Source organism: Prinia subflava, chromosome 8 (assembly GCF_021018805.1).
Source record: "Prinia subflava isolate CZ2003 ecotype Zambia chromosome 8, Cam_Psub_1.2, whole genome shotgun sequence".
Classification (NCBI taxonomy): domain Eukaryota; kingdom Metazoa; phylum Chordata; class Aves; order Passeriformes; family Cisticolidae; genus Prinia; species Prinia subflava.
The window spans coordinates 20,490,441-20,516,918 of record NC_086254.1 but is presented as its reverse complement, the minus strand read 5'-3'; the positions used below and the strand labels follow the sequence as shown (position 1 = coordinate 20,516,918).

Here is a 26,478-nt window from a genome sequence, read left to right as displayed (position 1 = left end):
CCGCGGGGAGCACCCCGGCACTTTGGCTGTGGCAGCTGTGGGGACACTGGTGACAGTGACACAGAGGGGGGGAGCATCCCACCCCCCTGATGCCCATGGTGGTCCCAGGCCCCCGCATCTCCCAGCCTGGTGCTGACACACAAGAAGCCACCACCGAAGCCCAGCCAGGGGATGTCCAGCCACCCCGCCGTGCTGTCACCTCCCACCCTGTACCCTGGGGTGCCACCACAGCCATGGCACCCGTGGGTGCCCAGTGGGGCTGTCACACCAGGCTGGGTGCCAGCACACACTGTGGCCATGGCTGGGCCTGGGGACACCCTTGGTCACTCTCTGTCTCCATGGCAAAGGGGCCCAGTGGTGGGCAGGGACACTGGGCAAGGAGGGGACACAGAGGGGACACCCCCACACTGCTGTGGACAGTGGGTATCATCCCCCATTGTCCCCATGCTGAGTGTCCCCCGGAGTGTCCCCACACATACACACACAGGGCTGTGTCACCAAGTGTCACCAGGGATGGCCCCGCTCCATGCTGAGTGTCACCAGTGGTTAAAGGGACCAGTGTGGCCCCCAGTGGTCCGTGCTGCTGTGGTTTGGGTGGTTCTGTAGAGCCACCCCATGCAGGGTGACATGTGCCACGTGCCACAGGGAGAGGGGGATGCCTCCCCCCAGCCTGCCATGGGGGTGGGGGACACCCAGTCTGGGGCAAACGGCTGCCAAGAGCCTGCCCTGGGGCTGGGGTGACAAGTGCCACCCAGCAAGCAGCCCTGTGTGTCCCCAGCCTAGGGCTCACCCTCTACCCTGGTCCCCTGGGGGGCCCTTCTGTCCCCCCCCAAGCCCCAGTGTCACCACTTTGGGGTTCACCTGCCTGAGCTGGGGAAGTCTTGAGGGAGAGCTGTCACCCGTGGGTGCCCGTGCCACCACTGGGGACTTCGGGGTCCCATGGCTTGGGGGTGCAGCCATGACAGGGGGGATCAGGGGAGAATTTGAGGGGACAAACCCCCCATGGGGGCTGCTGGGCTGCTTTGGGGGGGGCGGTGGGGAGGCACATCTGGGGGTGCAGGACTGGGCCCCCGTGGGACCCAACTCCAGGCCCTGAACTGGGAAAGGGTCCTGGCCTGGTACTGGGTGTTACTGGCCTGGTACTGGGTGTTACTGGCCTGGTACTGGGGTATACTGGCCTCGTCCTGGGGACACTGGCCTCGTCCTGGGGACAATGGCCTTGTCCTGGGGTGCAGGGCCTGCCTTTTGGGGTCCCAGCCCCCCCGGGTGGAAGATGCCGCCGGAGGGCAGAGGGGGAGGAGGGGCCGGGGCCCCGCAGGTACATTCATTCATCCCGGGCCCAGCGCCGCCAGCCCGGGGGGCCGGGGGTCCCCGGGGTCCCCGTACATTCGTGGCGGTGCGGGGGGGGGGGGCCGAGGGGCGGCCCCGGGTGTCCCCGCCCCCGCTCTCCTCCTCGGCCGGACCCTCGGCAGCGCCGCCCCATTTAATTGCTGTTAATGAGGCGCTGGGGGGGTGGGGCAGAGCGGCCCCGCTCAGGCCCCCCCGGACCTGCAACACAGAAGTGGGGAGGGTTTAGTGGGGGGCTGTGACAGGGGGGTGACACACGGGGGGACACTGAGCTGAAATGAGCCAGCACCGGGGGGGGGCTGCTGCCAGGCCCCCCAGGCGCCGCTGCCCTTCAGCCGCGGGGCACAGAGATGGAGACAGCACGGCCGGACACACAGCACACGGACAGACGGCCCCGGGGGCTCCCTCGCCGTCAGGCTGCCGGACGGTGACGGTGACAGGGACGGTGACGAGACGATGGGGGAGACACGGTTACACTCCCTGCTGCGCCGGGTCGTACCTTCCTCGGCGGATGTTCCTTGGGGGGGTGGCAGGGGGAGAGGAGAGGAGCATTAGTGCCACCCCCGTGTCCCCGCTGTCCCCTCTGGTGCGTGCCCCCACCCCGGTGTCCCTGGTCCCACAGGCAGCAGCGGTGTCCCAGTGCCAGGCAGGAGCACACACGGGGGGGGCACCACGCAGCCCCCGCCCAGCACCCCATGCTTGGGGACAGACACGGCCACGGGGTGCAGGTGACAGGGACACCCCAATGGCACATGCAGGTAGGGCAGGCAGGGCCGGGGGTCAGGCAGGGGCTGGGACAAGGGACCAGGCAGGGTCAGGGGACCAGGCAGGGCAGAGGGCGCCCCGTGGGGGATGCCCAGCCGGGGGGGCTGGCAGTGCCCCAGCAGGCCTGGCGCGGTGACGGTGTGCAGAGGGGACGTGGCCGGTGACAGCAGCAGAGGGGACGAGCCATGCGGTGGCTGCTTACTTAAATCCCCAGCCTGTCCCCCCTAGGACGATGGCAGCCACCAGCACGGCCCCCGCGATGGAGCCGATAATGATATTGGTGCCACTGGGACCTGTGACAGACGGGACAGGGAGGAGGGGACAGGGTCACATGTCAGTGGAAAGGGGACATGGGGACATGGGGACATGGGGACATAGCCCCAGGGGTGCCCCAGTACCGTGGGGACTCAGGAAAGGTACAAACCCAGCCACAGGGAACATGTCAGTGGGAGGGGACAGGGGGACACCAGGACACAGCCCCAGGGCAGTCCCAGGGCTGTGGGGACCTGGGGGGAGGCAAACCCAGCCACAGGGACACACCTCAGTGGGGACGGGATGCGGGGACACGGGGACACAGCCCCAGGGATGACCCAGAGCTGTGGGGACCTGGGGAGGGGGGGCAAACCCAGCCATGTCCAGCTGAGCTGCGGCACCAGGGTGGGAGAATACTGGAGCCCCAGTGTGGCTGGGGACAAAGGGGGACAGCCCAGCCTGTGTGGCCTGGGGACAGCAGGGAGCCCGTGTCCCCCGCGGGCACACGGACCCTTGTATCGCTCAGTCTCCCCCGTCGGCTTCGGCTCCGGGATGGGGTCGTAGACGCTGCAGTCCTTCCCTGTCCACTCCGCCCGGCAGATGCACTTCCCCTCGTTGCTGCAAACCTGGGAGAGAACGGCGTCACCCCCCGACCGTGACACCGCCCGGGTGTCCCCCTGTCCCCGCCGCGCCCCTCACCCCGTGGTCGAAGCAGATCTTCCCGTCCCAGCTGCCGGGGCAGGAGCTGAAGTTAAAGGCGCTGGCTGGAAGGCATTTGCGGTCGAGACAGAGCATTCCGGGCCCGCAGGGCGTCCCGTCCTCCACGTAGCTCAGGTCCGACCCATCCACCAGCTGCACGTGGCCGCCCCTGTGCCAGGACAGCCACGGCGGTGACACCGCAACCCCTGGCACCTGGGGCCGTGCCGGTGCCCACGGTGGCGCTGTTACCTGCAGTCCACGTAGCGGTTCTGGTGGTAGAAGGTGGTGGTGGCGATCTCCCCGCTGAGCTCCCCCAGACGCGGCGACCCCGAGATGTTGGCGCAGAGGAGGAAGCCGCAGAGGACGTCCCTTCAAGGCAGCGGTGGTGTCACCAGGACAGCAGGTGGCACCGGGAGGGGCCGCGGGGACAGCGCTCACTCACTGCTTGTTGCACTGCAGCCAGCCCAGGCCCTCACGCCCGCAATTCCCCCGCTCCGTCCCCTCCACGTTCAGCTTCTCGTAGCAGAAGCGCTCGGCCGAGCCTGGCAGAGAGCGAGTGTCACCTGCTCGTCACCCCCTGTGTCCCCAAGTGTCACCTGCTCGGCACCCCCTGTGTACCCAAGTGTCACCTGCTCGGCACCCCTGTGTCCCCAAGTGTCACCTGCTTGGCACCCCCTGCGTCCCCCCGCCCCAGGCCAACACTCACTGCGGCCCCACAGCGCGTTGCACTGACGGTCCCGAGTTTTGCAGCGCCCGCCGTAGCATCGTCCCTGCGGGGAGGGGAGAGGGGTCAGGGGTCCTGGAGGAGGGGCTGGGGGTGGAGAGGGGCTCACACACGTGTGCTGCAGGGCGGTGCTGCGGGGACAATGAGCCCCCCCCACATCCCACCGTGCCTGGTCCCAGGCCCACTGCCCCAGCTCATGTGGTGCAGGGATCAGAAGCCACGTGTGTGCACAGCCACAGGACAGCAGTGGGGGCTCAGGGCCCCCCGCTCACCCCCAAACCCACAGTGTGTGTGCGTGGCTCAGCTGTGGCTGTGGTTGTCACAAACTGGTTTGGGTTGGAAGGGACCTTAAAGCCCATCCAGTTCCCTGCCCTGCCATGGGCAGGGACACCTTCCACTGCCCCAGGCTGCTCCGAGCCCTGTCCAGCAGAGTCTCGGACAGTCCCAAATGCACTTCCAACGTGCAGAAGCTCCAATGATGGAGCTTTTGGGGATGTGCCCAGCCCCGAGGCCATGCCCCATCAGGCTGGGCTGAACTCACCTGCTCGTTCTCACAGAAGTATCCATCCAGCTTGTGGAGGTTGGGGGGACACTGTGGGGACATGGAGAAGAGGTTGGGTGATGCCACAAGGCTCCACCTGTCCCACCGTGTCCCCCGGCCCCACTCACCTGGCTGGAGTCCCCGGTGCAGGTCTCGGGGATGTCACACTCATTCACAGCCTCCCGGCAGGACACCCCACGTGGCTCGTACTGCCCAGGGCACAAACCCAACTCATCAGGAACGGGACAGGACCCCACTGGATCCACACCTGGACCCTGCCCCCCTCAGCCCCCGGATGCTCCCAGCCCCGCACCTTGCAGCCCTTGCAGCAGAGCCCATCGCTGCACATGGCGTCGTGGGTCAGGGTGCACTTCTTGCAGCAGTTTCCCCCGCTCCTTGCGCACTCCTGCCAGGAGAGCAGCCACAGTCACGGCCGTCAGCCCCCTGGCAGTCCTGGCAGCTCCCCAGAGCGGGGGAGCAGCCCCCGGACCCCGCTCACCGCCAGCGAGCCGCAGTCGCATTCCTCGCCTGCCTCCACGAAGCCATTGCCGCACTCCGGGGGGTCCAGGAGCTGCCGGGACCGAGGGGGGGACGTGACACAAACACACAGAGCTTGTGGGGACCCTCGGGCCAGCTGCTGCCACGAGACCCCCGAAAAAGGCATCCCATCCCCGGGGAATGGCAGCACCCCCAAACTGCTGCCACGTACGAGGCTCCCCCCGCTCTGGGAGTTCAGCACCGCCCCTTGGCCGTGGCAGGGGCTGGGGACACCACGAGTCCCGAGGGGCCCTGGAAACCCCCCCAGAGCATCGCTGTGACCCCCAGGGGGGCCGGGGGGCCGTTACCTTCAGGGGTTTGTTGAAGAGGCAGCTGCCGCCGCCGTCCTGCAGGAACTGGTTGTACTCATCGATGCTGCAGCGGGAGAACTTCCGTGGGAGGTAGTACCTGTGGGATGGGGGTCACTGTCACACTGCCACACCCTGCACGTGCTCGGGGGCACTGCCGGGCACCCGAACCTGGGCAGGACCAGGGCAGGACCTCGGCGATGCCCCGATGACACGAGGTGTGGCAGGGGATGTGGCAGTGCCACCCCAAGCGGGCACCCACCCTGTGTCCTCCATGATACAGCCCAGCCACGAGTCCGGACAGCGGCAGTCCCCTGGGGGGAGAGGAGAGGGCTGCGGGCGCTGCCAGCCCCGCCACCAGCCTGGTGGCACCGCGGCGTGTCCCCGCCGTGCCCACGGCCCGCGGGAGGTGCGTACCTGCGGCCGTGCGGTGCTTGTTCCACATCATGCCCACGTTCTGCCCCAGCGTCTGTGCCAGTGTCACCGCCATGGCCGCCACGTTGCCGTACTGCGCGGGAGCGGGGCGGTGTCACCGCAGGGACCCCGGCCCTGTCCCCAGCCCCCCGCGGGGGTCTCACCGCACCCACCTCGTTGACGCCGCTGGCGCGGGCAGGGGAGCAGATGCCCCCAACAAAGGCGGTGCCACTGCGGCTGCTCTGAAACGTCCGACCCCTGCGAGGAAGAGGATGGTGGGGACGGGGGACGTGGTCCCCGGCCCCGGGGGGGACACTTGGCCACAGCGCTCACGAGAAGAGGTGGACGGTGTCGCTGTGCTCTGCCAGTCCCTCGCGCCGGTACTTCACAAACTCGTTCAGGGTCTCCAGGGAGTCTTGCCCCATCCGGATCCTGTCCTCGGCCGCCCACGTCTCCATGGCCACCAACACGATGCGGGTGTTGAGCTGCTCCTTGTAGATCTGTGGGGACAAAGGGACAGTGCTGGGGACGCGACCCCTCCCAGGGCCAAACCCACCTGCTACTGGGGATAAACCCCTGTGGACACCTTCAGGAGCTGGGCACACACATCCCTCCTCACCAGGGACAATTCCCCAGGGACGAAGAAAACACCAGGGCCAAAGAAAAAAAACATGGGCGGGACAAACTCCTTGGGGCCAAACTCGCAAGGGACCAACCCAGCAGTGCTGAGGATCAACCTCCGAGGATAAACCACCAGGAACTAGGGACAAACTCCCCGAGAACAAATCCACCAGCTGCTAGGAACAGTCCCCTCAAGGATAACCCCCCCAGAGACAAACCCACCAGGAGGGGGGATAAACCCTCTCTCCAGGAATGAGCCCACTGGGGATAAATCCCTTTGGAATGAAGGGGAATGAAGCCCCCAAGGGACAACAAACCCATCAGATGCTGGGGATTACCCTCCCAGGAACAACCCCCCAGGGACAAATTCTTCCCAGGGCCCCCCCTCACCATGTCAGCCAGGTTGACCACGGACTTGGCGAAGTTGCTGGTGAGAACTACGGACTTGCGAAGCTGCAGGAACTGGGGGCACACCGGGGGGCAGGTGGGGTTGGGGGGGCCAGCCCGACCCCTCAGAGCCCCCGGCAGCCCCGGGAAGCCCCCGGCTCACCAGCTGATGGTCGTTCACCACGGCCAGCTCGATGTACTTGGTCTCGCTGTGCACCGTGTGCTGGGCTCGGCGGACCTGCAGAGGGAACCCGCGGCCGAGCTGGCACCGGCACCCGCCTGGGGCTCCTGACCCCTCCAGGGCTGTTTGGGATTCAGGGAGCGGGGAGAGCCAGCGGGTGGTCTGGGGATGCAGCCCCACCGGTGTTCCAGTGGGAGCCCTGGGCATCCCTGAGCTCAGGCAGGAGCAGCATTAACACGACCCTCGCACCCACAGAGGTGCCTGGCTGCACCCGCAGCCAACGGGCAGAAACCAACCAGGGTCAGGCACTTGTCCCCTGCCCATTTCCTCTCCCCTGCCCTGTGTACCCCGCTGTCCCCACCAACCTGCCGCCGCCGCCGCAGCTTTGGTATCCCACCCGGGACACGCTGGCTCAGCGCAGGGAAGAGGCAGCCTGGAGGGAAGGGACAGAGGTGCTGGGACACCAGGACCCAGGGCCACTGAGGCCACCACCACAAATGCCCAGGAAGAGCTCTGTGAGAAGGCTCACCCAGTTGGGGGCAGCTGGGGATGCGCTGGACGATGTGTGGTTGCAGGCCCTGCCGTGGGGAGAGGTGTGTCACGGCCATGCGTGGGAGGGGAGCACTGCCACGTCCCCGTGTCCCCTGTCTGTGGCTGTCCCCAAGCCACAGACAGTCCTGTAAAGCTGCCTTGGGGTACTCAGGTGGGCACATGGCAGTGCCACTGCTCACCTGCCCGTGCTCGGTGCCCGCCTGGGGCTCAATCAGGTACGTGGCTCGGCCGTCCGAGAAGACTCCGCTGCAAACAGAGGACGCTGTGTCGGGGTGCAGAGGGGTGCAGCCCCCGGCCCCCCTGCCGGCAGTGGGGATACTCACCGCAGGCCCTGGCAGCTGGAGAGAGCGGCGAAGGAGCGGGGCTGCCCCCGGATCCGGCCCTGGTAGTAGCAGTGCTCCCCCGCGCCCTGCGGAGCAGGGATGGGCGCTGAGCCTCGGGTCCCGCCCTGCCCTGCACCCCCAGGGGCCGCACCCTGGCTGGGGGTTCTGGGGTTCACTGCCAGGCACCCCCAGGGTGTGCCTGGTGCCCACAGCCCCCAGGGATTGAGGAGTGTCCCCCAGCACCATGGCAGCACCCCGCCAGGCAGGGCTGGGCACCCAGGGGCAGCCAGGGGCACGCGGGTGGGGTTGCTGAGCTGCCGGGGACCATTCCTGGGCTTTTGTGTGATTTATGAACTGGCCACCACAACCCTTACAATGACACAGTATGGCACAGCATGGCACAGCATGGCACAGAATGGCATGGCACAGTTTGACACAGCATGATGTAGTTTGGCACGGCACAGCGTGGTTTGGCACAGCGTGGCTTGACACAGCCTGGCACACATCTTACCGTGCTGTGGCTGCCGTTGCTGCCCGCGCCGACGTGCCGCTCCACGTAGTGGGAGGCGAGGAGGTGGCTGCCGGGAGCAGGTGGAGGTGAGAGGCCGTGGGGTGGGGAGGAAGAGGAGGAAGAGGAGGAAGAGGGAGATGACAGCAGCCATCCATGTGCAGGGCACCACCCCAGTGTGGGAGACCACCCACCATCCAGATATAAGAAATCACCCCAGCATGGGACACCCCCAGTTTGGGAGGGGGCATCCCATGGGTCCCTCTCCCCTCTGCTCCACCCCCCGGCTCGGCCTCCGCTGCTGGGATGGCTCTGCACAGCTTCCCCATCCCCGAACACCCCCAGCTCCTCCCCTCCTCCCGGGGGGCGCCAGCAGCCCCATGGGACCCCCGGGTCACTCACTGGTTCAGCCGGAGATCGAGGGTGAAGGCTGAGCCGAAGGCACGCACCATGAAGCTCACCTGTGCCAGGTGCAGTCCCTGCAGGACAGCCAGAGCCGTCAGCCCCCCAAAAAGTCACAACTAAAATGATAATTAAAACCTCAACCCAAATACACAGCCTGTGAAGATGCACCTTTTTTTTTTAACCGAAAAATTCAGCATAAAGAAAAACCTTTTTTTTTTTTTTTTTCCTTCAACCCATCAGCCCTGGAGCACTGGGATGGGCACCTGCGTCCCATGGCCCCTCGGCGGGTGCCGTGCTGGGGTGGGGAGCCGGAGGTTGCCCCCGGCGCTGGGCCCAGCCCGGCCGCGGCAGCCGAGCCGCCGCTTCTCCCGCCCTGCGGCGCCGCCGCTCCTGACCTAATTCCTGCCGCCGGCAGCGGGAGCCGAGCGCTGCGGCGCGGCCTCACAGCCCGCAAACCCGGCACACGGCTGAGAGCCCGGCACCGGCTGCGGGTCCCTCCGGTGCTTCACACGGGGAAACGGCAGAAGAGCCGAACCCATCCCGGCCTGCCCTTGTCCCCTTGCTGGAACCCGGCGCAGCTCGGGATGAGGACACAGGGATGAGGAGCCGTCTGTCATCACAGGGAGAGGATGTCCCGGGCCCCGACCGCATCCCTGGGGCCCGGCAGCACTGCCAGAGAGGGCTCTGCCGCCGGGACCCAGCCCCGAATTCCCCGGGAGCTCCGCTGCTCCCTCCCACCGCGACACCCTGGCTTAACACCTCCCTGGCCGCCTGCCAGCGCGGCGCTTCCCGGCGTCCGGCGGTTTTGCTCAACGTCGGGTGTAAATCACCTCTGCGGCGAGAGCAGCTCCTCATCCCGCCGTGCTCCGGCGCGGACGGGGATCGATGGGCGCCGGCCCCGGCGGCTGCCAACACCGCAACTCCCCCGTGCCGGATGGGGCGCGTGTGCAGCTCCCGGAACGCCGGCACGGCAGCGGTGGGGGACGGTCACTGCCCGGGGCCTGGGGTGCTCTGGGAGCGCTGGGTGGGGCGGGGGCGCCGCTCCCGCGCGGCCTGGACCCGTCCTTGCCGGACCCACGAGTCCGTTCCTGTGGGAACCCTGCTCGCCACCTGCCCGCTCCCGTTTCATCTCTCCCAACACCCGCGCGCCACTGGTTCCCAGATTTAATGGGGTTTTGCAGCACAAGTCAGTGTCCCTCCGGGGAGGAGAGCAGCGGGATGGTCCCTGGGGGACGAGGGCTCCAGTTTGGGGTGCCGGTACCCACGCACCGCCGGGGTGTGGCTGGGCCAGCGACGGCGGCTGCCCGGGGACCTGGACCCGACACCTGGCAGGGACCCCGAAGGGGAGGGGGTTGGGGACTGTCGTTCACTTACGGGTCCTCCTCCTCCTCCTCCGGGCTCATGCCTGACCCTGGTGTCCAACTGATGCTTTGGGACTTCTCCGCCCGAGCTCTGCCCCACCAGCCTGCTGGGGTGGGTGATTTGGGAGACCACCCGCCCTTCCTGCCATGCGGCCCGCGGGAGCCTCCGCGGCAGCGCTCCGGCCTGCGCGGCAGGACCTGCGGGAGAGGGGACAGGGTCGCGGCCACCCCGGGAGGGCTGGGGGGGACAGGGGGCTGGGGAGGAAAGGGATGGAGACAGAGGGGCCTGGGGACAGGGGGACGTGGAGGGCTGGGGACAAGGACAGGGAAATAGGAACACACAGGGGTGGGAATATGAGGGGACAGAGTTAGTGTACATGCTCGGGGGGTGGCCCAAGTGTGCCACTGCACCCAGAAGGGGACACTCATGTCCTGGATGGGATGCCCAGGGAACATGGAGGGTGGGTACAGGGATTGTCCCAGGGTGCACAGCTCGGGGACATCCAGGTACGCTGGTGTGCCCAGGAGGGGACACCCAGCCAGCACGGGCTGGGAGGGGTGCCAAGAGTAGGGGAATACATCGGGGTGGGGAAGCACAGGAGGTGTGAGATACAGTGGCATGTCCTGGAGGGGACACGCAGGGGACATGGGTGGGTGATAAAGTGATGCATCCCGGGGGGGGTCATGCAGGGGAGAGGGGGCTCAGAAATGCCATCACACCTGAAGGAAAGGTTGAGAGGGGTCAGCATATCCTGGAGGGGACATGCGGGGAAAAGGAGGGGCTGGAATGGGGACACATCTCAGAGGGGACACCCAGGGGACAGAGAGGACCGGGATGGGGACATCACCGAATGGGAGATGGAAGACTGGTATGGGGACACCCCCCTAGAGGGGACAACGAGGGGACAGCAGGACTGGTGCAGGGACACCTTTGGAGGTGACAGCCAGGGGACACGGCGGGGTGGCCGCTATGGGGACATATCCCAAGGGGACATGGAGGGCTGCTATGAGGACATCGATGGGACATGCAGGGAAAGGGGAGCCGAGATGGGGACACATCCTGAAGGAGACATGAGGGGCTGCTGTGCGGCCACCTCCGGAGAGGGAACACGGCGGGGGCCGCTGCGGGGACAGCGCGGTGGAGGGCGCGGGGCCGGAGCAGGTGCGGGGCCGGGGGGGGACGCGGGGCTGGGGAGCCGCTGCGGGGCCAGGGCCGGGGCAGCTGCGGGGTCGGGGCCGGCGGGGGACGCGGGGCTGAGGGGCCGCTGCGGCGCCGGGGCAGCTGCGGGGCCGGGGCTGCGGGGCCGGGGCCGGGCAGGTGCGGGGGGATCGCGGGCCCGGCCCCTCCCGGGGCTCTGCGGGGCGGCGCTGCGGAAAAATGTGTCGATGCAGCGAAAAAGCCGCAGCGGCGGCGGCGGGGCCGGGAGCGGAGCGAGGCGATGCGGGGCCGGGAACGGGGCCGGGAGCGCGGCGGGCGCGATGCGGGGCCGGGAGCGGGGCCGGTACCGGGGCGATGCCGGAGCGGGAGCGGGTCCGGACCTACCTGCCCGCGGGGCTAGCGAGAGCAGCGCGGCCAGCAGCCACCCCCGCAGCGGGCTCATGGCTCCCTCATGCTCCGCCAGCGGCCGCGCCGGGCCCGCCGCGCCGGGGACCGTCACCGTCCCGTCCGGCCCCCCCGCCCCGGGCCGGGCCGGCAGCGCCGCCCCCGCCCCGCCCGCACGCGGCCCCGGGCCCGCCGGACCGGACCGGCACCGGCACCGGCAGCGCCGGCAGCGGCACCGGCAGCGCCGCCCCGAGCCCGCCCCGCCCCGCCCGGCCCCGCCGCCCCCGGTACCTGCCCCTTCCACCCTCCCCGCCCCGGCTGCCGCAGCGCCGCTGGCACCCGCGGCACTGCAGCACCGGAGCCCCGCTGGCATCACCCCCGGGCCGGCGGCACCCCCGGCCGGTACCGGAGCTCCCGCTCGCATCATCCCCCGGAACGGTACCGGGACCCCGGGCCGGTGCCGGGCACCCCGCAGCAGCAGGGACTGGAGTAGAGCAGCGGTGCCAGACCCTTCCCTGCCTGAACCGTGTCCCCCCACACGCACCCAGCACACACCAGTACGAGACCTCCCCAGTCCATACTGGACCTCCCGAGGTCTGGAACCTTGAGACAGAATCAACCCCCGCCTCAGCCACTGCTGCCCCTCCCCCAGCCAGTGCAGGACCCCCACACCAGTCCCAGTCCCAAACCCTCCCAACACCAGTACCAGGCTCCCCAGCCTGTACCGTGCTCCAGTCAGCTGGTACCGAGTCCCCAGCCAGCCCCCAGCCCCCAGCTGGTTCCCAGCCAGTCCCAGAGCCCCTGCAGACTGCCCTGGTGCTTCCAACCAGTACCAGGACCCACACCATTATCGGAGCTCCCAGGTGGGACTGAAGCCCCCCAACTCCACCCTCCCAGCTGGATCTCCACTCCTGACTGCTGCCAGGGCTGGTGCTGGCTGTGGGAGCCTGGCTGTGCACAGAGCTGGGGGTTCCAAGGGGATGGTGCTGAAAGCAAGGAGTGCTGGTGCCCACAGCACTGGGGACACAGGGCGATTCTGGACTGTCCCCAGGGGGTGGGTGATGTCACCCAAGGGTTCTGTGGGCTCCCCACCCTCAGGAAGCACCAGAACCAGGAGTCTTTCTCTGCTCTGATTTTGGAGGATGCTGCAAGGCTGTGTTCCCTCCTGGTGGTACCAGAACAATTTTAGGGAGACAAATCCCAGTAAATTCCTATTACAGTGGGAGGGGGGGGAAGAGCAGCTCATGGGGGGAGGCAGCACAGCCACAGGCAGCCCCAGGAGGGGCCCCAGCCTCAGGTGATGGATGCACAGAGAGGGGACTATTGCCTCAGGACCAAGGGTGGGACACAGACCTGGAGGCCGCCACCTCCAGCTCTTCCTGCTGGGGGTGCCTTGGGCAGGTGCTTGGGCTCCCCATGGAGGGCAATGGGCAACCTCTGCTTGTGTCTGACAGGGGCTCATCTGAGTCACCACGTGCTCCACACAGGGGAGAGGTGCTCCAAGCCCCTCTCCCCAGGGGTCATCTTCCTGCTGGGACAGCCTGGGGCTGAGGGGACAGCTTCATGGCAGAACCCCAAGCTCAGTGGGGTTCAGCTCCTGCTGCAGTTTTAATCAGCCCTTCATTACAGGGGCTGCAGCAGGTAAAGAACTGGAGTTTGGCTGTTGCACTGGAGAAGGATTGAGCTCAGGAGGAAGCTCTGAATCCTTGTATGTCCCAAATCCCTGCTCCCACTACAGGCCTTCCCTTTGAGCCTGGAATGAAGGAGGGATTGTTGCCCTCACTCAAGGACTGAACATCTCTCCAAGGACAGACAGACCCCACTCCTCTGGGTGCCTGGCCAGGGGCTGTCCCACCCTTCTGGACCCTGAGCTCTTCCTTTTCCCAACCTGTACCTGGAAGCAGCTTAATACCTGGCTTCACAGAAGGGTTGGCTCCATGCTGCTTGGAACTGCCCTTCAAGAAGCCACAGGCTGCTTTTAGACACTCCAAAACATCCTCTTAGCCAGCCCAGCCCAGCCCTGACCTCCATCCCTTGGCCCCATGCCCAGGAGAGCTCAACAGGCTCCTACCAATTGCTCTCCAGTTCTGCACACCCCTCCTAGCTGGGTACCACCCCTGCACTGGGCACACCACCTTCCCAGCACCTGCTGGCCACACTCCTCTGGCAAACCACAGCTGGGGCTGGACAAACCCCTGTGCCCTCTTCAGCGTGGTGCCCATTGCCCACAGAACCCTTCCAGCAAAGCTTCCTCCACCCAACCCCTACTGCTCTGCTCTGCCCCCAGACACATTCCACCCACAAGGCAGCACAGGACCTCATCCCTCCATTTTATTTCAAAGATGAAAAGTTTGTAAAAAAACACCCAAACAAGTTAAAACCACCTGAAAATACTCAAAGACAACCCCCAGATCACAAGAGGAGAACAAATCTCATCCCCATGGCCCTCCTCTCCCAAGTCTTGGCAGCTCTGAGGCCATGTGAGAGGAGGAATGGGTTCTGCTCTCCCTCTGGAAGGGCAAAGCACCCTGCTATTGAACAGAGACTTCCAGAGGCACCACTGTCAGTGGCCTGTGAGGACTTAGAGGGAGCTGCTGGCTCTAAACGTGGCCAGCAGAGAGGAGGGAAGATGACAGCCAAGGACAGCAAAGCCACTGCATCCTCATCAATTCCCAACGGGAGAGCTGCCCAGGCTGCCGGTGCTGTCCTCACTCCTGGATGTGCCTGCTGGTCCTGACACTGAGGGTGCCTCACAAATCCCTTCCCAGCCCCTTCTCAGCTCCCACCGAGGGTCCAGAGAGCAGCCTGGAGGTGGTTTTAGCTGCCAAACAATGTCCCAGATATGGGGAAAGAGGCTCCTCTGGTCTCTGTGCAGCAGTTCCTGCAGCTCTCCTCCTCTTGGCCTGCCCAGGCCAGCTCCGACTCCTTCAGCACGGAGCAGAGCTGAGACTCGTACCTGCTGTCCCTCACCCTGACGTGTGTCTGCTGGAGCAAGTCCCTGTCCACAGCCTGAATCCTGCAGCCCTGGACACCCCTGAGCCGGGGGAGCAGCTGCATGTCCCAGTCTGGCTGCAAGGAGCTCCTGCTGAAGCCGGGAGCAGCCCCTGGGCTCTGGGGAGCAGGCGGGAGGGGGCCGGGGCTCTGCGCCCGCTCTGTGCCCGGCCTGGGGACGTCGGGAGCTCCAGGGGCTGCTTCTTCTGCTGCCCTGACACGGAGTGAGCAGCAACATCTGGCTTCAGCCACAGGCAGTGTGGGAGAGGGCAGGCAGCCAGCGGGGCAGCTGGTCCTGCTCGCTGTGCTCTCCAGAGCAGGCCTGTTCCCATTCCTGGGCATGTTGTCACTGTCCCCTCTGTGCTGCTTCCCTTGGGATCTCTCCTTGCTCCAGCCATGCTCGCTGACAGTGCTGGCTGCAGCTGCCTCCCCAGGATCAAAACCTGCAGCCACAGCTCCCAGGGATCCTGGCTGAGATACAGTGTCCCCAGGGCTCTCACACAGGCACAGATCCAAAGCAAGGGAGCTGTGAGGTCTGTTGGAGAGCTCTGTGCCCAGGGGCAGGCTGCCAGCCCCCACCACACCGGGCAGGCCTGGCTCAGACACCTGCCCTGCACCCTGTGCCCCCATCCCTCCACCCACCGGCTCCATCTGCTCACCCAGAGGGGAGAGGCCAAAACCCAGCTCCAGCCTGAGCCTCTTTCCCACCTGGGAGCTCCGTGTGGAGCACAGCTGGCGCTTCCTGGAGGCAGGCTGTGCTTGGGGAGGGCAGCTGACTGACCCAGGCTGTGTATGAGGTTCAGATGAAGAAGGCATTGCCCCTCTGACAGGAGTGGGTGCTGCACAAGGCCCCCAGCCCAGCTCAGGAGCCAAGCCTAAACCTGAAGCCCCCAGCCCAGCCTCCCCCATGGTGCCATGAGCAGCACAGACCCCTCTGCTGAGCTCTGCTCCTCCGGGCAGCTGCAGGGAGCTGTGCTTTGACAAGCTCCCTCCTCTTCTGGGATCTCTGACCCCATCCCTGGGCAGGCAGGGGGAATGTCCCTTGGTCTTCAGGCCATGATCCAGCTCTGCATCTGTCACCAGTTCCACAGCACCCTGCTCAGGCTGCTCCCCTTCCTCTCCCAGCTCTGCTGGCAGCGGTTTGATTCCTCCAGTGCTGAGTGCTTGAGGCACCACATGTTCATCTGCCAGGCAGGCCCAGGGCACCCTGAGAGGAACCATCAGTTAATGCTCAGCCCCAGCAACACTTCCCCAGGGAGACAAGGCCTCTCCTGCAGTGCAGGGTATCTGCAGCCCTTGCTCAGGAGCAGGGAAGCAGTTTTAGCCTGTGAGGCTCAGAATGACTCTGCTGCTGGCAGAGATGGGCAGCACAAGGGATCTCAGCTTCCTCAGCTCAATGCCCAGGCACAGGGGGGCTACAGTACAGCAGGGTTTGAGTCAGACACAGGGACAGAAGAGGTGGGCTCAGCTTCCCTTTCTAGTTTAAGAGGCATCAGGAGTCCATGGGAAGTTCCCTGGAGGAGAAAACCCATGGCAATGCAGGAACACCTCCCAGGGTTTGTCTAAGCCTTGCCTGGCAGGTGCCAGGTTGGTCCTGCTTCACCCCAGGGACCCCATTCCATGAATGTGCCATGCAGCACCCTGCTGCCTTTGAGCTCCAGGAGTTCCCAGATTCCCAGACTTACTCAGACAACTCCACAAAGCTGTTCGTGAGCTGGGAGATGACACGATCCACAGGGATGTACTGGGAGCTGTCCTGGGCGAACTGCTGGTGCTGGGGGCTCTGGAGATGCTGGAAGGTGGCAGAGGCCCTTTAACAACACTTAAAGCTTTACCAGGAGGGGAATTTGTAATAACAGGCACTTCCCACAGCCTAAGAGACCAGAGGGCAAAGGGACAGAGCCAGTGGCTGGCAGGTTTGGGAAAACACAGAGTCTCCTGTTCCCTGTTCCTGCTGATTGAGGAGGCTGTGTCTGGATCCAAGAGCAGCCCACAGCCTCCCCAGCAGCAGGAAAGAGACTCCACCACCACTGTGGCACTAACAGCTGGGCTCTGAAAGCCCCCTTGCTTGGTACCTTCCAGGAGATAAAAAAACCTCCTCCCACCTTTTCAATCCGCCTGTGCCCCATGGCTGCATGGAACAGCCTCTTTGCCTTATGGATCATGCAATAGGATGATCCTTGAGGCTCCTGCACCCCAAGAGAGGAGCATGTTGTGCTCCAGCCTTCAAACCCACTGTGCTCTGACCTGCTGCTCTGGACACACAGATACACCATGCTCCCATCTCAGAGGCAGATCCTGCTGGATACAGCAATTCCTCCTGAAGAGTTCATAGTGCTAATGGGCATGACGTGATTAATGAAGCCTCTGAGTGCCCCCATAACTCTTGCAAGGAACCAGGTCCCAGGGGAACCTTTACCTTCTGCAGCTCCTCAAAGGTCTCTTGGCAGCACTCACAAAAGCCTCTCCTTTTCCTGGGCACGGTGACGTGTGTGGAGCGGGGGCTCTTCCCCGCGGCGCTGTGCAGGGCACAGCCCTCAGCACCCCTGCAAGGGACAGCACGGGGGTCACCCTGCCTGGCAGCACCAGCAGGGACCCTGGGCTCCTTGTGCCCACACCCAAAGTGCAGCCACCACATCTGGGGGATCCCAGATCCCAGGAACCAGCAGAGAGGCAGGAGCAGGGTTAAACACTTGCACAGAACAGTTACAGCCTACCTGGCTTGGCAGGAATTGGAGAGGCTTTTCAGAGGCTCAAATGGGCTGCAGCTTTTGGGTGCCAGGAAGTTGAGGTCAGGAAAGCTTTGGAACTGGTGATGGAAGGGCCGAAATTGCCTGAAAGCAGCAGATGAGGACATCAGACTCATGGCAGTGCTGGCAAGGCTTCAGAGCTGTCCCTCCTGTAGCCTGGAGGGGCTCAAGGTGCCACCTCATTCATGAGGAGATGCTGCCCAGTGCTCTCCTGTAGCTGTGCCAGAGCTCCCATTTCTCACTCCAAGTGTTAACCCCAGTTCCCAGTAACAGCTCCAATGGAGCATGTACTGGACAGAAGGCAAGTTTGCCTTCTCAGCCCAAATTCCACTTTTCCCCCAGGGCAGAGCTGTGCAGTATTTCCAGCTGCCCCACAGCACAGAAGAGTTTTGATTCCCAGGCCTCACCCCTCCCCTCACACTTCACTGCATGCAGCATGTAAACCCCAATATTTGACTCTTGAGATGTGTTAAACGTTGCCTTTGGAATAATGAATTGGCCCTGGGGATGCTGGTAGAGTTACAGACTCCTCAGAAACACCACAGGGATCAGGCCCCCCGTGCCCAAGGCTGTCATCAGGTTACAGGCCCTGACCTCCTGTCAATCTCACTCCTCACTGCCCAGGGCTTGGGTGGATTAAGTGACCTGCTGAGGATCACACACGGAATGTGAGCAAGGAAGGAAACTGCTGTCAAGTTTCATTTAACACCTTTTTTTCTCCCTGACACACAAGACACCTGGATTGTTTCTCTAAACTCCATCTGCCTCCCCCTAGGAGAGACTCAGCTTCCCAGTGTGGAACAGGGTCTGCAAAGAAGCCAGGCTCTGCCTCATGGGCAGAACAGTCCCTGGGAATGAAACCAGTGAAGCAGAGACCCTGAGGTTTCAGGGTAGGATATTTACAAAGGTCTCATTTACCTGCTCTGGTCTTCAACTTTCAGAAAAGGGGGCTTCAATTTTCCTGCCAGAGAGAAGGCTGGTTAGTTTTCCTGGTCAAATTCCCTACTTAGTCACTCATTCCCCATCAGAACTGGGCTCCAGAGCTGAGTGCATCAGAACTTCTGGCACTGGTGAACACCAAGTGGTGGCCAAGCACCACCAGAACAGTTCTTTAGGTGATCTTCAACAGCCCTGGCCCCTAGTGTGCAGTGGGGTAACCAAACCCCAGGCAGCCCAACCAGGGGACATTTCCACCTTTGGAAGAGTATTCAGCCATCCCCTGTCATCTTTAATGCCTCCTCAGTCTTACAGCCACTGGCCTAACCCTGAACCTGCTGACTCCAGTCCCAAGAACTGTCACACAAAGCCCCCACAATGTGCCACCGAGTGTGAGAGGGGAACTCAGGAACTGCAGTGGCCGCTGCACTCTGAGCTCAGAGCTCTGCAGCAACTTGCAGCACCTTTTCCTCCATTCACCCTGCCTCAAGTGCAGAACCTGGCTCATCACCCTGGCTCAGGCCAGGATGGTGATGTCAAAGCAGCAAGAGATGCTGGAGACAAACCAAGGTGCTGCCCAGCCAAGCCTGGCACCAGGACACTACTCGAGAGCAGTGTCTGGCCTCTGCTCAGTTCCTGAGGAGGGCAAACAGCAGCTCTGCTTCCTATGGAGGCATAAAATTGATGAAGAGAGCAAAAGAGTCTCAGCAGTGCATTGAGGGAAAAGGTTTTCAGAGCCAGGCTGGGAGGGGAGGTTCCAAGGTCCTGCAGGTACGTTCTACTCACGTTACGCTCACCTTGGAAACCCGAGTCCTGATCTGGTTAAGAAACAAATAAACACCAAGGTGTTCCTACAGAGCATCTGCCTGACCCTGAAACCAAGCCTCTCCTGCCTCCCTCATGGCCTCTGAAGGGCGAGGAGTTTTGTTTTCTTGTGATCCTGGCACTCAATGCTATTTTTTCCAAAGATATTTCACCCTCCTTCCCCAGAAACGCTGAGCCCACCTGTCCTCACCAGCCTCACGCTCTGCTTGCCTCAAATGTGCTGCTACGTCACTGAAGCAGCTATTTCAGTACAGGATCAAGTTTTTTCCATGCAAACACTGCCAAATGCTCAGCACTTCTGAGAGAGAGGCCACGTGCAGGCCCCAGATCCAGCTCAGATGGGTGCACGGGTCCCGAGCAATCCCAGCAGTGACAAATGGCTCTGATGTCACTGGGGACCCCAGGCCAGGCTCAGAGGCTGCCCAGCACAGATCTCAGAGTTTGCAGGCACAATCTGCCACATCCAACAGCTTCTCTAGCCTTTCTTCAGCACCTTCCCCCCACCCCAAACTGCAAAACAGCTCCCAAGTGTCTCACACACAATCCAGGCTGGAGTCTGTTCCGAACCATCCCCGAACGATGCACGGAGTCAAACAAGCCCCAGATCAGCTGACGTCACCAGTGCCAATTCCAGCACCACAATTGGCTCTTGTCTAATTGCAGATGAGAACCTGGCTGTTCCCCCTCCCTCCTCCCCGGGAAGCGCCGTCCCCAGCTCGGTGTCTCAGCAGCACATCTCAGCCCAACAGAAGTGAGTGGGCTGGGAGGAACACGCTCTCCTCTGCAGGATGCATTATTCCTCAAAGCCTCCTTTAAGCTGCTGGATTCAATGTGCAGCAGCACTGTTCTCAGGTGCCTTGGGATTCTGGGAGCTGTCAGCAAAGGGTTTTTAGGATTTTTAAACACAGTGTGAAATCAAAGGTCCTGAGCTGTCCTAGGAGGCTGCAGCCAGACTCCAACAAGGAGTAACAGAACCCATTCAAGGGGAACTGCCTAAAGAGTTGGCATATTTTGGGATTGCCAAAGGCTTTGATGTATTTCAAATTCTAAATGAGGCTTCTCCAGGCAGCTCCACATCTGAGCATAAACAGCAGCACAACTTCCAGGCCTACCTTTGTGAATTTTGGATCTGGATGCTGGGCATTTCACCTAGAGAAAAAAGGACATATTCAGCATGGGAGCAGCACAAGCAGAGCTGCAGTTACTGATCCCAGAGCAGCAGCATCTGCCTCACCCACCATTTCAGCCATCCAGAGCACCTCCCCTCATTTTGTCTCCCAAGTTACCCAGGGTTAGCAGAAATACAACTTAAAAGGCTGCCACACCCTGTCCCGACATCCCACCCTCCCCCTGATCTCTCCAATGCACTAATCAATCTTTTGGTGAGCCAGTGTACCACCCATATCACCATCTTTAACAACACACTTTGCTTTGCTTGTGTGTGTGGTTTTTGCTTTCCCTACTAAATCATCTTTATCTCAGTTCATGAGCTTTCTCACTTTTTCTGTCCCAGTTCTCTCCCAACCCCGGGGGCATCAGAGGGTGGCTGTGTGGGGCTGAGTTGCCATCTGGGGGTTTAAACTATGAGCCTCAGTCCCTCAGAGTCAAAATCAGTATGAGCTTTTCTATGGATGTTGATACTTATCAATCAACAGCTGCCTCATTCTCATCTGGAGTTACCCTCAGCTTTATAAAAGGAAAAATTCTTTGAATTTTTTCATCTCAATCACTAACACAAGCACCAGATTGGATCCAGCACCTCCCGACTGGCCCACTGGCACTGAAGATGTTACAAGAACTGTTTAAAGCTGCCCAGGGACCCTGAACCCCTGAAACTGGCTGCAGTTAAGTTGTTACCTCTGTCTTCTGGCACTGCTTCCTTGCTCCTGAGATGGCTCGCAGCAGCTGCTGGGCATAGGACAACATTTCTGTGCAGGTGGGATGTCAAAGAGCCAAAGCTCAGCCAAGGAAGGGAGCTGTTCTTCTCAGTCTGTGGCACACCCGCCATGGCACTGGGTAAAACCAGGTCCTGCAGCCCCTGGCAGAGATTCTCCCCCAGGGAATGCTCCAAGATGAAGCCAAGAGAACATTTTGGGGGATAGCCCCACCCTGTTTGCTCTCTAGCAGAGCTGGAGGCTGCTGGGGCTGTGCAGGAAGGAGACACTGGCAGGAGCTCTGCAGCACACAAAGCAGAGCCTGAGGTCTGGCAGCCCCAGAGGCCAAGCAGAGCCCAGGGACAGGATCCAGACAGGCTCAGCCATGGCTGTATGTCACTGTCATCGCACACGCAGGAACCTTTTACTCCAGACCTATTATTAGTATCAGAGTTCCACTGTCTGTCTTGCCCATCACCCCCTCCCCATCCATCATGGGGATGGGAGGTGCCTTCCAGAACAGGTCCTCAAACACCAGCACTTCCTAATTAAACCTGACCAAATCCTGCCCTTATCATGATTGTACTTCCAGGTAAATTAGTAAAAATGGTCTTTTTGAAACAAATTGATGTACTGACCAAGATATTGACACTTCCCAATGTTCCACCTTCGGTACATTACAATGTACCCTGTGTTTGCTGTGGCAAATGTGCCAGTGGCACGTTCTGTACACACAGATCTGGTGTTTGAGGGCAGACCCAGCCTCGGCCAGGATAGCATCACTCCAGGATATTTGCTTGCAATTTCTTCCTTCTGTTCTGCTCTCCTTACATCACTTCTGCTGCACCTGTCTCCAAACCCCTCATTAGCAGCAGCCTCCCTGCACCCCACAGCGAAGGATACCATCCACATGCAGGATCTGCACTCCCCACAGGCGAGCGTTGGCGAGGATGCTGCTGCCACTGCAGGTGTCCTGCACAGAGAGATTTGGCAAAGCACAGCTCAAAACACGGCCACGTGCAGCTCTAAACTAAGCTCAGGGCCCTTCTGCTGCCCAACTGACACAGCACTGTGCCACTGAGCACTCCTATTGAAATCAGGGCACAGCAGTAAAGGATCAAACTCATGCTTTATCTATCCCAAATTAACAGCAGCATCTTGGGCAAATGTTTAATCCCTGCTACAGCATGAGCTTCTAGGTGGGCACTGAGATTTATCTGGCCACTTGTGACCTCAGGGAAAGGACTGCAGGGAGCCTTTTGCCCCAGCTGCATTGCTTTAGTTCTTAGGATAAAAAAAATCCTCTAACAACAGCCTTCTGTTAATAATTCTCTTGTGCTGAGCACCCAGATGGCTGGGACAGGCCTTAGAGGTACAACACTTGGATGACATGGCTCCAGAAATAGCAGTGACCAGGAGCACTGCACAAGGTTCTGCCACAAGCAACTGTTCCGTGCCTTTCCCAGCCCCAGGATGTGCTCTGTCAGCAGGGCAGGGGCTCTGCAGGAAGGCTGGCACTGGTTCTGCTCTGCTCAGCAGAACTCTGAGCACACCCAGCCCCAGCAGAGCCCATCCAAGGCTGCTCACCTGGTTCTTCATGGCCTTGTGCAGCAGCTCCTTCCCGCGGCTCAGCAGCGCCTGTGGAGAGAGGAGGCAGGAACAGGTGATGGCAGAGAGCTGGACAGCAGCGGTCCCTGGGGATCCCCACACTCTGCTGGGCTCATTTCTGCCAGGGGAGAGAGAGAGCCTTTCCAGGGCAGGCAAACCGCAGGGAGGACCACTCAACTGCACCACCAGCACCAGCCAAGGCTTGCAATTATCGACCAGCAGTGAAATGAAGGCTCCAGAGTGTGCCAAGGGCAAGCAGCAATTTAGCTTGGAAACTGCCTGCTGCATCATGGAATTGTTCAGGCTGGAAAAACCCTGTAAGGTCATCAAGTCCAACCCTTCCCCAGACAGTCAAGGTCACCATTAACCCCTGTCCCCAAGTGCCACATCCACACAGTTTTTAAATCCCTCCAGGGATGGAGACTCCATTACTGCCCTGGGCAGCCTGTGCCAGGTGTGTCTTCCATGAAGGAGTTTATCTTAACATCCCATCTAAACCTGCCCAGGACAACTTGAGGCTGTTTCCTTTGTCCTGTCCCTTGTTACCTGGAAGAAGTGACCAAGCCCCACCTGGCTACACCCTCCTGTCAGGGAGTGTAGACAGATCAGGTCCCCTTGAGCCTCCTGTTCTCCAGGCATCCCAACATGCTGGCCAGAGTTAGGAACATCCTAGGACTGAGCCTTATTTTCAGTCCAAGGGTTTCAGTAGATTAGTTCAGCTCTTTTTAAGATGAGGGACAGCACTGGGAGCCAGGACAGAGGACAAAAACTGGGAGAAGCCTCTGCAGCTCAGGTTTCCCACTGCAGTAGTTCAGCTCCAGCTGGCAGAGGTTCCCCATGCCTGGACTGGGGCAGCTGCCTTTCCCCAGTCACAGCTTCCAGCAGGCACCACATTCCAGCTGGGATGTTGGAGTCTGGCCACAAGAATTTGTGAGCAGAAAACCCAGCTCCAGCAGACAAATGGGACCAGGAGAAGCCCCTTCCTGCAGGAGGGCCTCAGGGATCTCCTCCCAGGTTACAGGGGCCTTGCCCTATGCCTGTGAGTACCCAGAGACTGCAATGGGAAACAGGAATAGAGCAGGGAAAAACCACACAGAATATTTGCTCAGAGCAGGACCAATTCCACCTTCCAAAACTGGCCCCAGAGCCTACCCAGAATCACAGACCCCTGGGGCCAAAACCTCTGTAGCTCTTACAGTGTATGGTGGCTTCTGGCGAAGTCTGGTTGGGTTCCCTTCGGGGGCAGCAGGCACAGAGCTCGTGGATTTTGTGTCTTTTGCAGTTGGGCTGCTCTGCTTCTCCTCCCGAGGCCTGGCCTGGCCCCGCTTGGCCTCTCTGTTGCTGGACACCACGCAGGTGACTTCTTTGCTGAGGAAGCTTTCAGTCACCTGCAGTGAGACAGAACAGAGCACTCTGCAAGTGCCTGACCCTGAGCTGACAGAGCCCTGCTAAACAAAGCCACTGCCCCTGGCTCAACCTCCACACAGCCAGGGGCTGCTGGAAGCAATCAGTTTCCTTCTTTCCACACTGCTGTCTCCAGAAGGAGATTCTGTGATGCCCTAGAGATTCACTGCATTTTTCATTGCATATTTCACTGCAAACAGTCACCAGAATTTCAGATCCAGGCATCCATGACTCTGTCACTACCACCTACTCCTCACACAGTGCTTTCAAAAAAACCTCAGCCTCTGAGGAAAAGGCCCTGAGCATCATGGATCAGCATAGAGGAGCTCTGTCCTTAGGAGAACATAACAAGTTTTTGAAAAATAAAGGAGAAAGTGAAGAGCTGGGCAAACAGCTCCACTGAGAACAGGGCAGCAGGGAACTAGAGAGGTGAAACACATACACACACCTTTACACAGGAGCTACCAGGCCAAGAAAGAGGTGGGAACCCAAAAGTTGGGACACCAGTGGTATTGTAAGCCAATAATGACTTGGCTTCTCAGAATCTGTGCAGGAGGCAGAGTGTCATGGGGCTCAGGTGTGAAGCCCTCAGGAAGATAAAGATCTGGGCAGCCCAAAATCACAGCTGCTGAACAAGCTGGTTCTGCTCCATTGCAGAATCTCTGGAGGTGGAGACTCCCAAGCCATGAAGTGGGTGTGAAGTGCTGCAAGGGCCACTGCAGGCCGGGCTGCAAGCACAGAAGAGAGGAAATCACAACCTCCCCATCCAAATAACACTCCAGAGTGTCACCAGCCCCATGCCAAGTTCAAGGAGGCACATGCAGCCCCAGGCCACAGGATGCCCTTAGCTGTGTCCTGAACTACACACAGAACCTGGGCTTGGATATTGCTGCCCAAGAGCTGCTCTACAGACACATGCAAGAGGAATGAGAGCTCCACTGCCAAAGGACCTCATTTCACAGAGGGAGGGCCAGGATGGTGCTTGATAGGAACCAGGATGGTCAAAATCTAAAATTATTTCCAAGTAACAGAGCAGCTGTGCAGAGCAGTAACTGTCTGCTGGGAGCACGGGGTTCTCAGACTTGAGGATGTCCAGCTAGGAAAGAGATGTCCCAAATGTGGGTGACACATCCAGGGGAGGGCAGAGAGAAACCAGCAAGTTCAGGATGAAGGTGCAGTTCATGAAAACAGTGCAGGTCACCTTCCCCACATGCCTGTGCAGCCAACACCCGATCAGGGCTGAAGGGATACATCATCAGCAAGAACTAAAAGGTTTTATACTAGTGTGTATTGTAAGATTTAAGTTTTGAGGTTATATGAGATGATTACCTCAGAGATATTAAAGAGCTTAAAAACAAATAGTAACAACTGTTATAACCAAACTGTGCACAAGAGTAATAAAGATGAACAAGTACAACCCCATGCTCAGCTCCAGCTTGAGGGACTGAGGTGATGCTACTTTTTGAAGGGTTTTGGGACAGGATAAAAGGAATTAATGAGGAATATCAGCAGCAAGGAAGCCTGGAGGCCACAAAGGATGCCACTGGGATCCACCCAAAAAACAGCCTCCCAGGGAAATGGGCCCAGATGGCTTTTCTGGGAAAACCACGAGAAAAGCACATAGCTCCATGATAAGAACCTTGGTTGGCATTTCCCTACTTTACCCTATGTTGAATTCCATTTGGAAGTCCCACAACTTCCCTAAAAAACTAAACTGCCACAGGCTTGTTGTCAGCGATGAGGGGAAACCACACATCAGTTACAATCACCTGCAAAACGTGTCCCTGGCCAGGCAATCATTTCTCACCGTGTGGTGGGGCACCCATCGCCACACGAGCAGTTACCACCTCTGGGAGCTGCCCCTGTGAGCCGCAGCCGGTTCTCACCCCCGGGAAGCGCTCGCAGGCCGAGGTGACCGTCACCCCTGACTGGAAGCACCTCCACGGCCGGGGCGCTGCTCCCCGCAGCCTGGGGGTTTCTCCCGGGGTGGCCGCCGGCACCGGCCGGAGCGGAGCGCCGGGAGCCCCCGGGGATGAGGGAAAGGCCGGTGCGGAGCCGGCGGGCCTGCCCGAGGGGCCGGGCCGCGACGAGCTCCACCAGCCACCAGGGCTCCGGCTGCACGCGAACCCGGCGAGGGAACCGGCCCACAGGAAAAACAAGAAAATCAGGGAAAGTTAAAAAATGAGCAGAGACAGAAAAGGAGCGAGGCCCACCCAAGACCCACCCCCCCGTGGCAGGGACCCCGCAGTCCCGGGTCAGTCCCGGGTCACCCCCAGCCCCTCCCGGCCCTCAGGCCCCCGGCCCGCGCTCACCCCGCCGAGCCGCCCGATGGCCTCCGCCAGGTCTCGGGCGCTGCGGCCGCTCGGCAGGTCCAGGTAGAAGGACTGTCCGCGGAGAGGCCGAGGGGAGGCCGTGCCGGCCATGGCCCTGCCCGGGGCTCGGAGCCGCCGGGAGCCCGCCGCTTGTGCTCGTTTAAATTCCGCCGCCCGCCCCGCCCCGGCCCGCCCCGCACGGCGGCCGCGCAGGGACGCGCCGCTCCCCGCGAAGCCGTTCTCTCGGGGAAGGAGAAGCTGTGCCAAGGGCGCAGGGGGCACACGGGGCACGCCGAGCACACCGCACTGC

General features: G+C 61.5%; 1 protein-coding gene across 1 annotated transcript; it reads right to left on the bottom strand.

Moving 5' to 3' along the window:
• Positions 1 to 1,554: 1,554 nt before the first annotated feature.
• Positions 1,555 to 11,628, bottom strand: ADAM11 (ADAM metallopeptidase domain 11). The gene is made up of 26 exons (XM_063403906.1): positions 11,469 to 11,628; positions 9,939 to 10,123; positions 8,562 to 8,638; positions 8,163 to 8,229; positions 7,652 to 7,737; positions 7,508 to 7,574; positions 7,306 to 7,354; positions 7,142 to 7,209; positions 6,759 to 6,833; positions 6,599 to 6,670; positions 5,921 to 6,087; positions 5,761 to 5,845; positions 5,591 to 5,681; positions 5,436 to 5,487; positions 5,174 to 5,273; positions 4,828 to 4,899; positions 4,642 to 4,734; positions 4,457 to 4,537; positions 4,329 to 4,379; positions 3,770 to 3,833; positions 3,506 to 3,605; positions 3,313 to 3,432; positions 3,064 to 3,232; positions 2,876 to 2,990; positions 2,315 to 2,405; positions 1,555 to 1,864 (listed from the first exon to the last, which is right to left on the bottom strand). The coding sequence occupies exons 1-26, from the start codon at positions 11,524 to 11,526 to the stop codon at positions 1,819 to 1,821; spliced, it is 2,301 nt and encodes a 766-aa protein (XP_063259976.1). The 5' UTR covers positions 11,527 to 11,628; the 3' UTR covers positions 1,555 to 1,818.
• Positions 11,629 to 26,478: the final 14,850 nt, after the last annotated feature.

What these genes read in the sequence shown, in the direction of transcription:
- ADAM11 (XM_063403906.1), bottom strand. Translation starts at nt 11,526, where the DNA reads ATGAGCCCGCTGCGGGGGTGGCTGCTGGCCGCGCTGCTCTCGCTAGCC. An exon ending in CCCCAGCTGCCCCCAACTGG is followed by an intron (nt 7,210 to 7,305) that starts GTGAGCCTTCTC and finishes CCTTCCCTCCAG; the next exon opens with GCTGCCTCTTCCCTGCGCTG. An exon ending in TGTATCATGGAGGACACAGG is followed by an intron (nt 5,274 to 5,435) that starts GTGGGTGCCCGC and finishes CCCATCCCACAG; the next exon opens with GTACTACCTCCCACGGAAGT.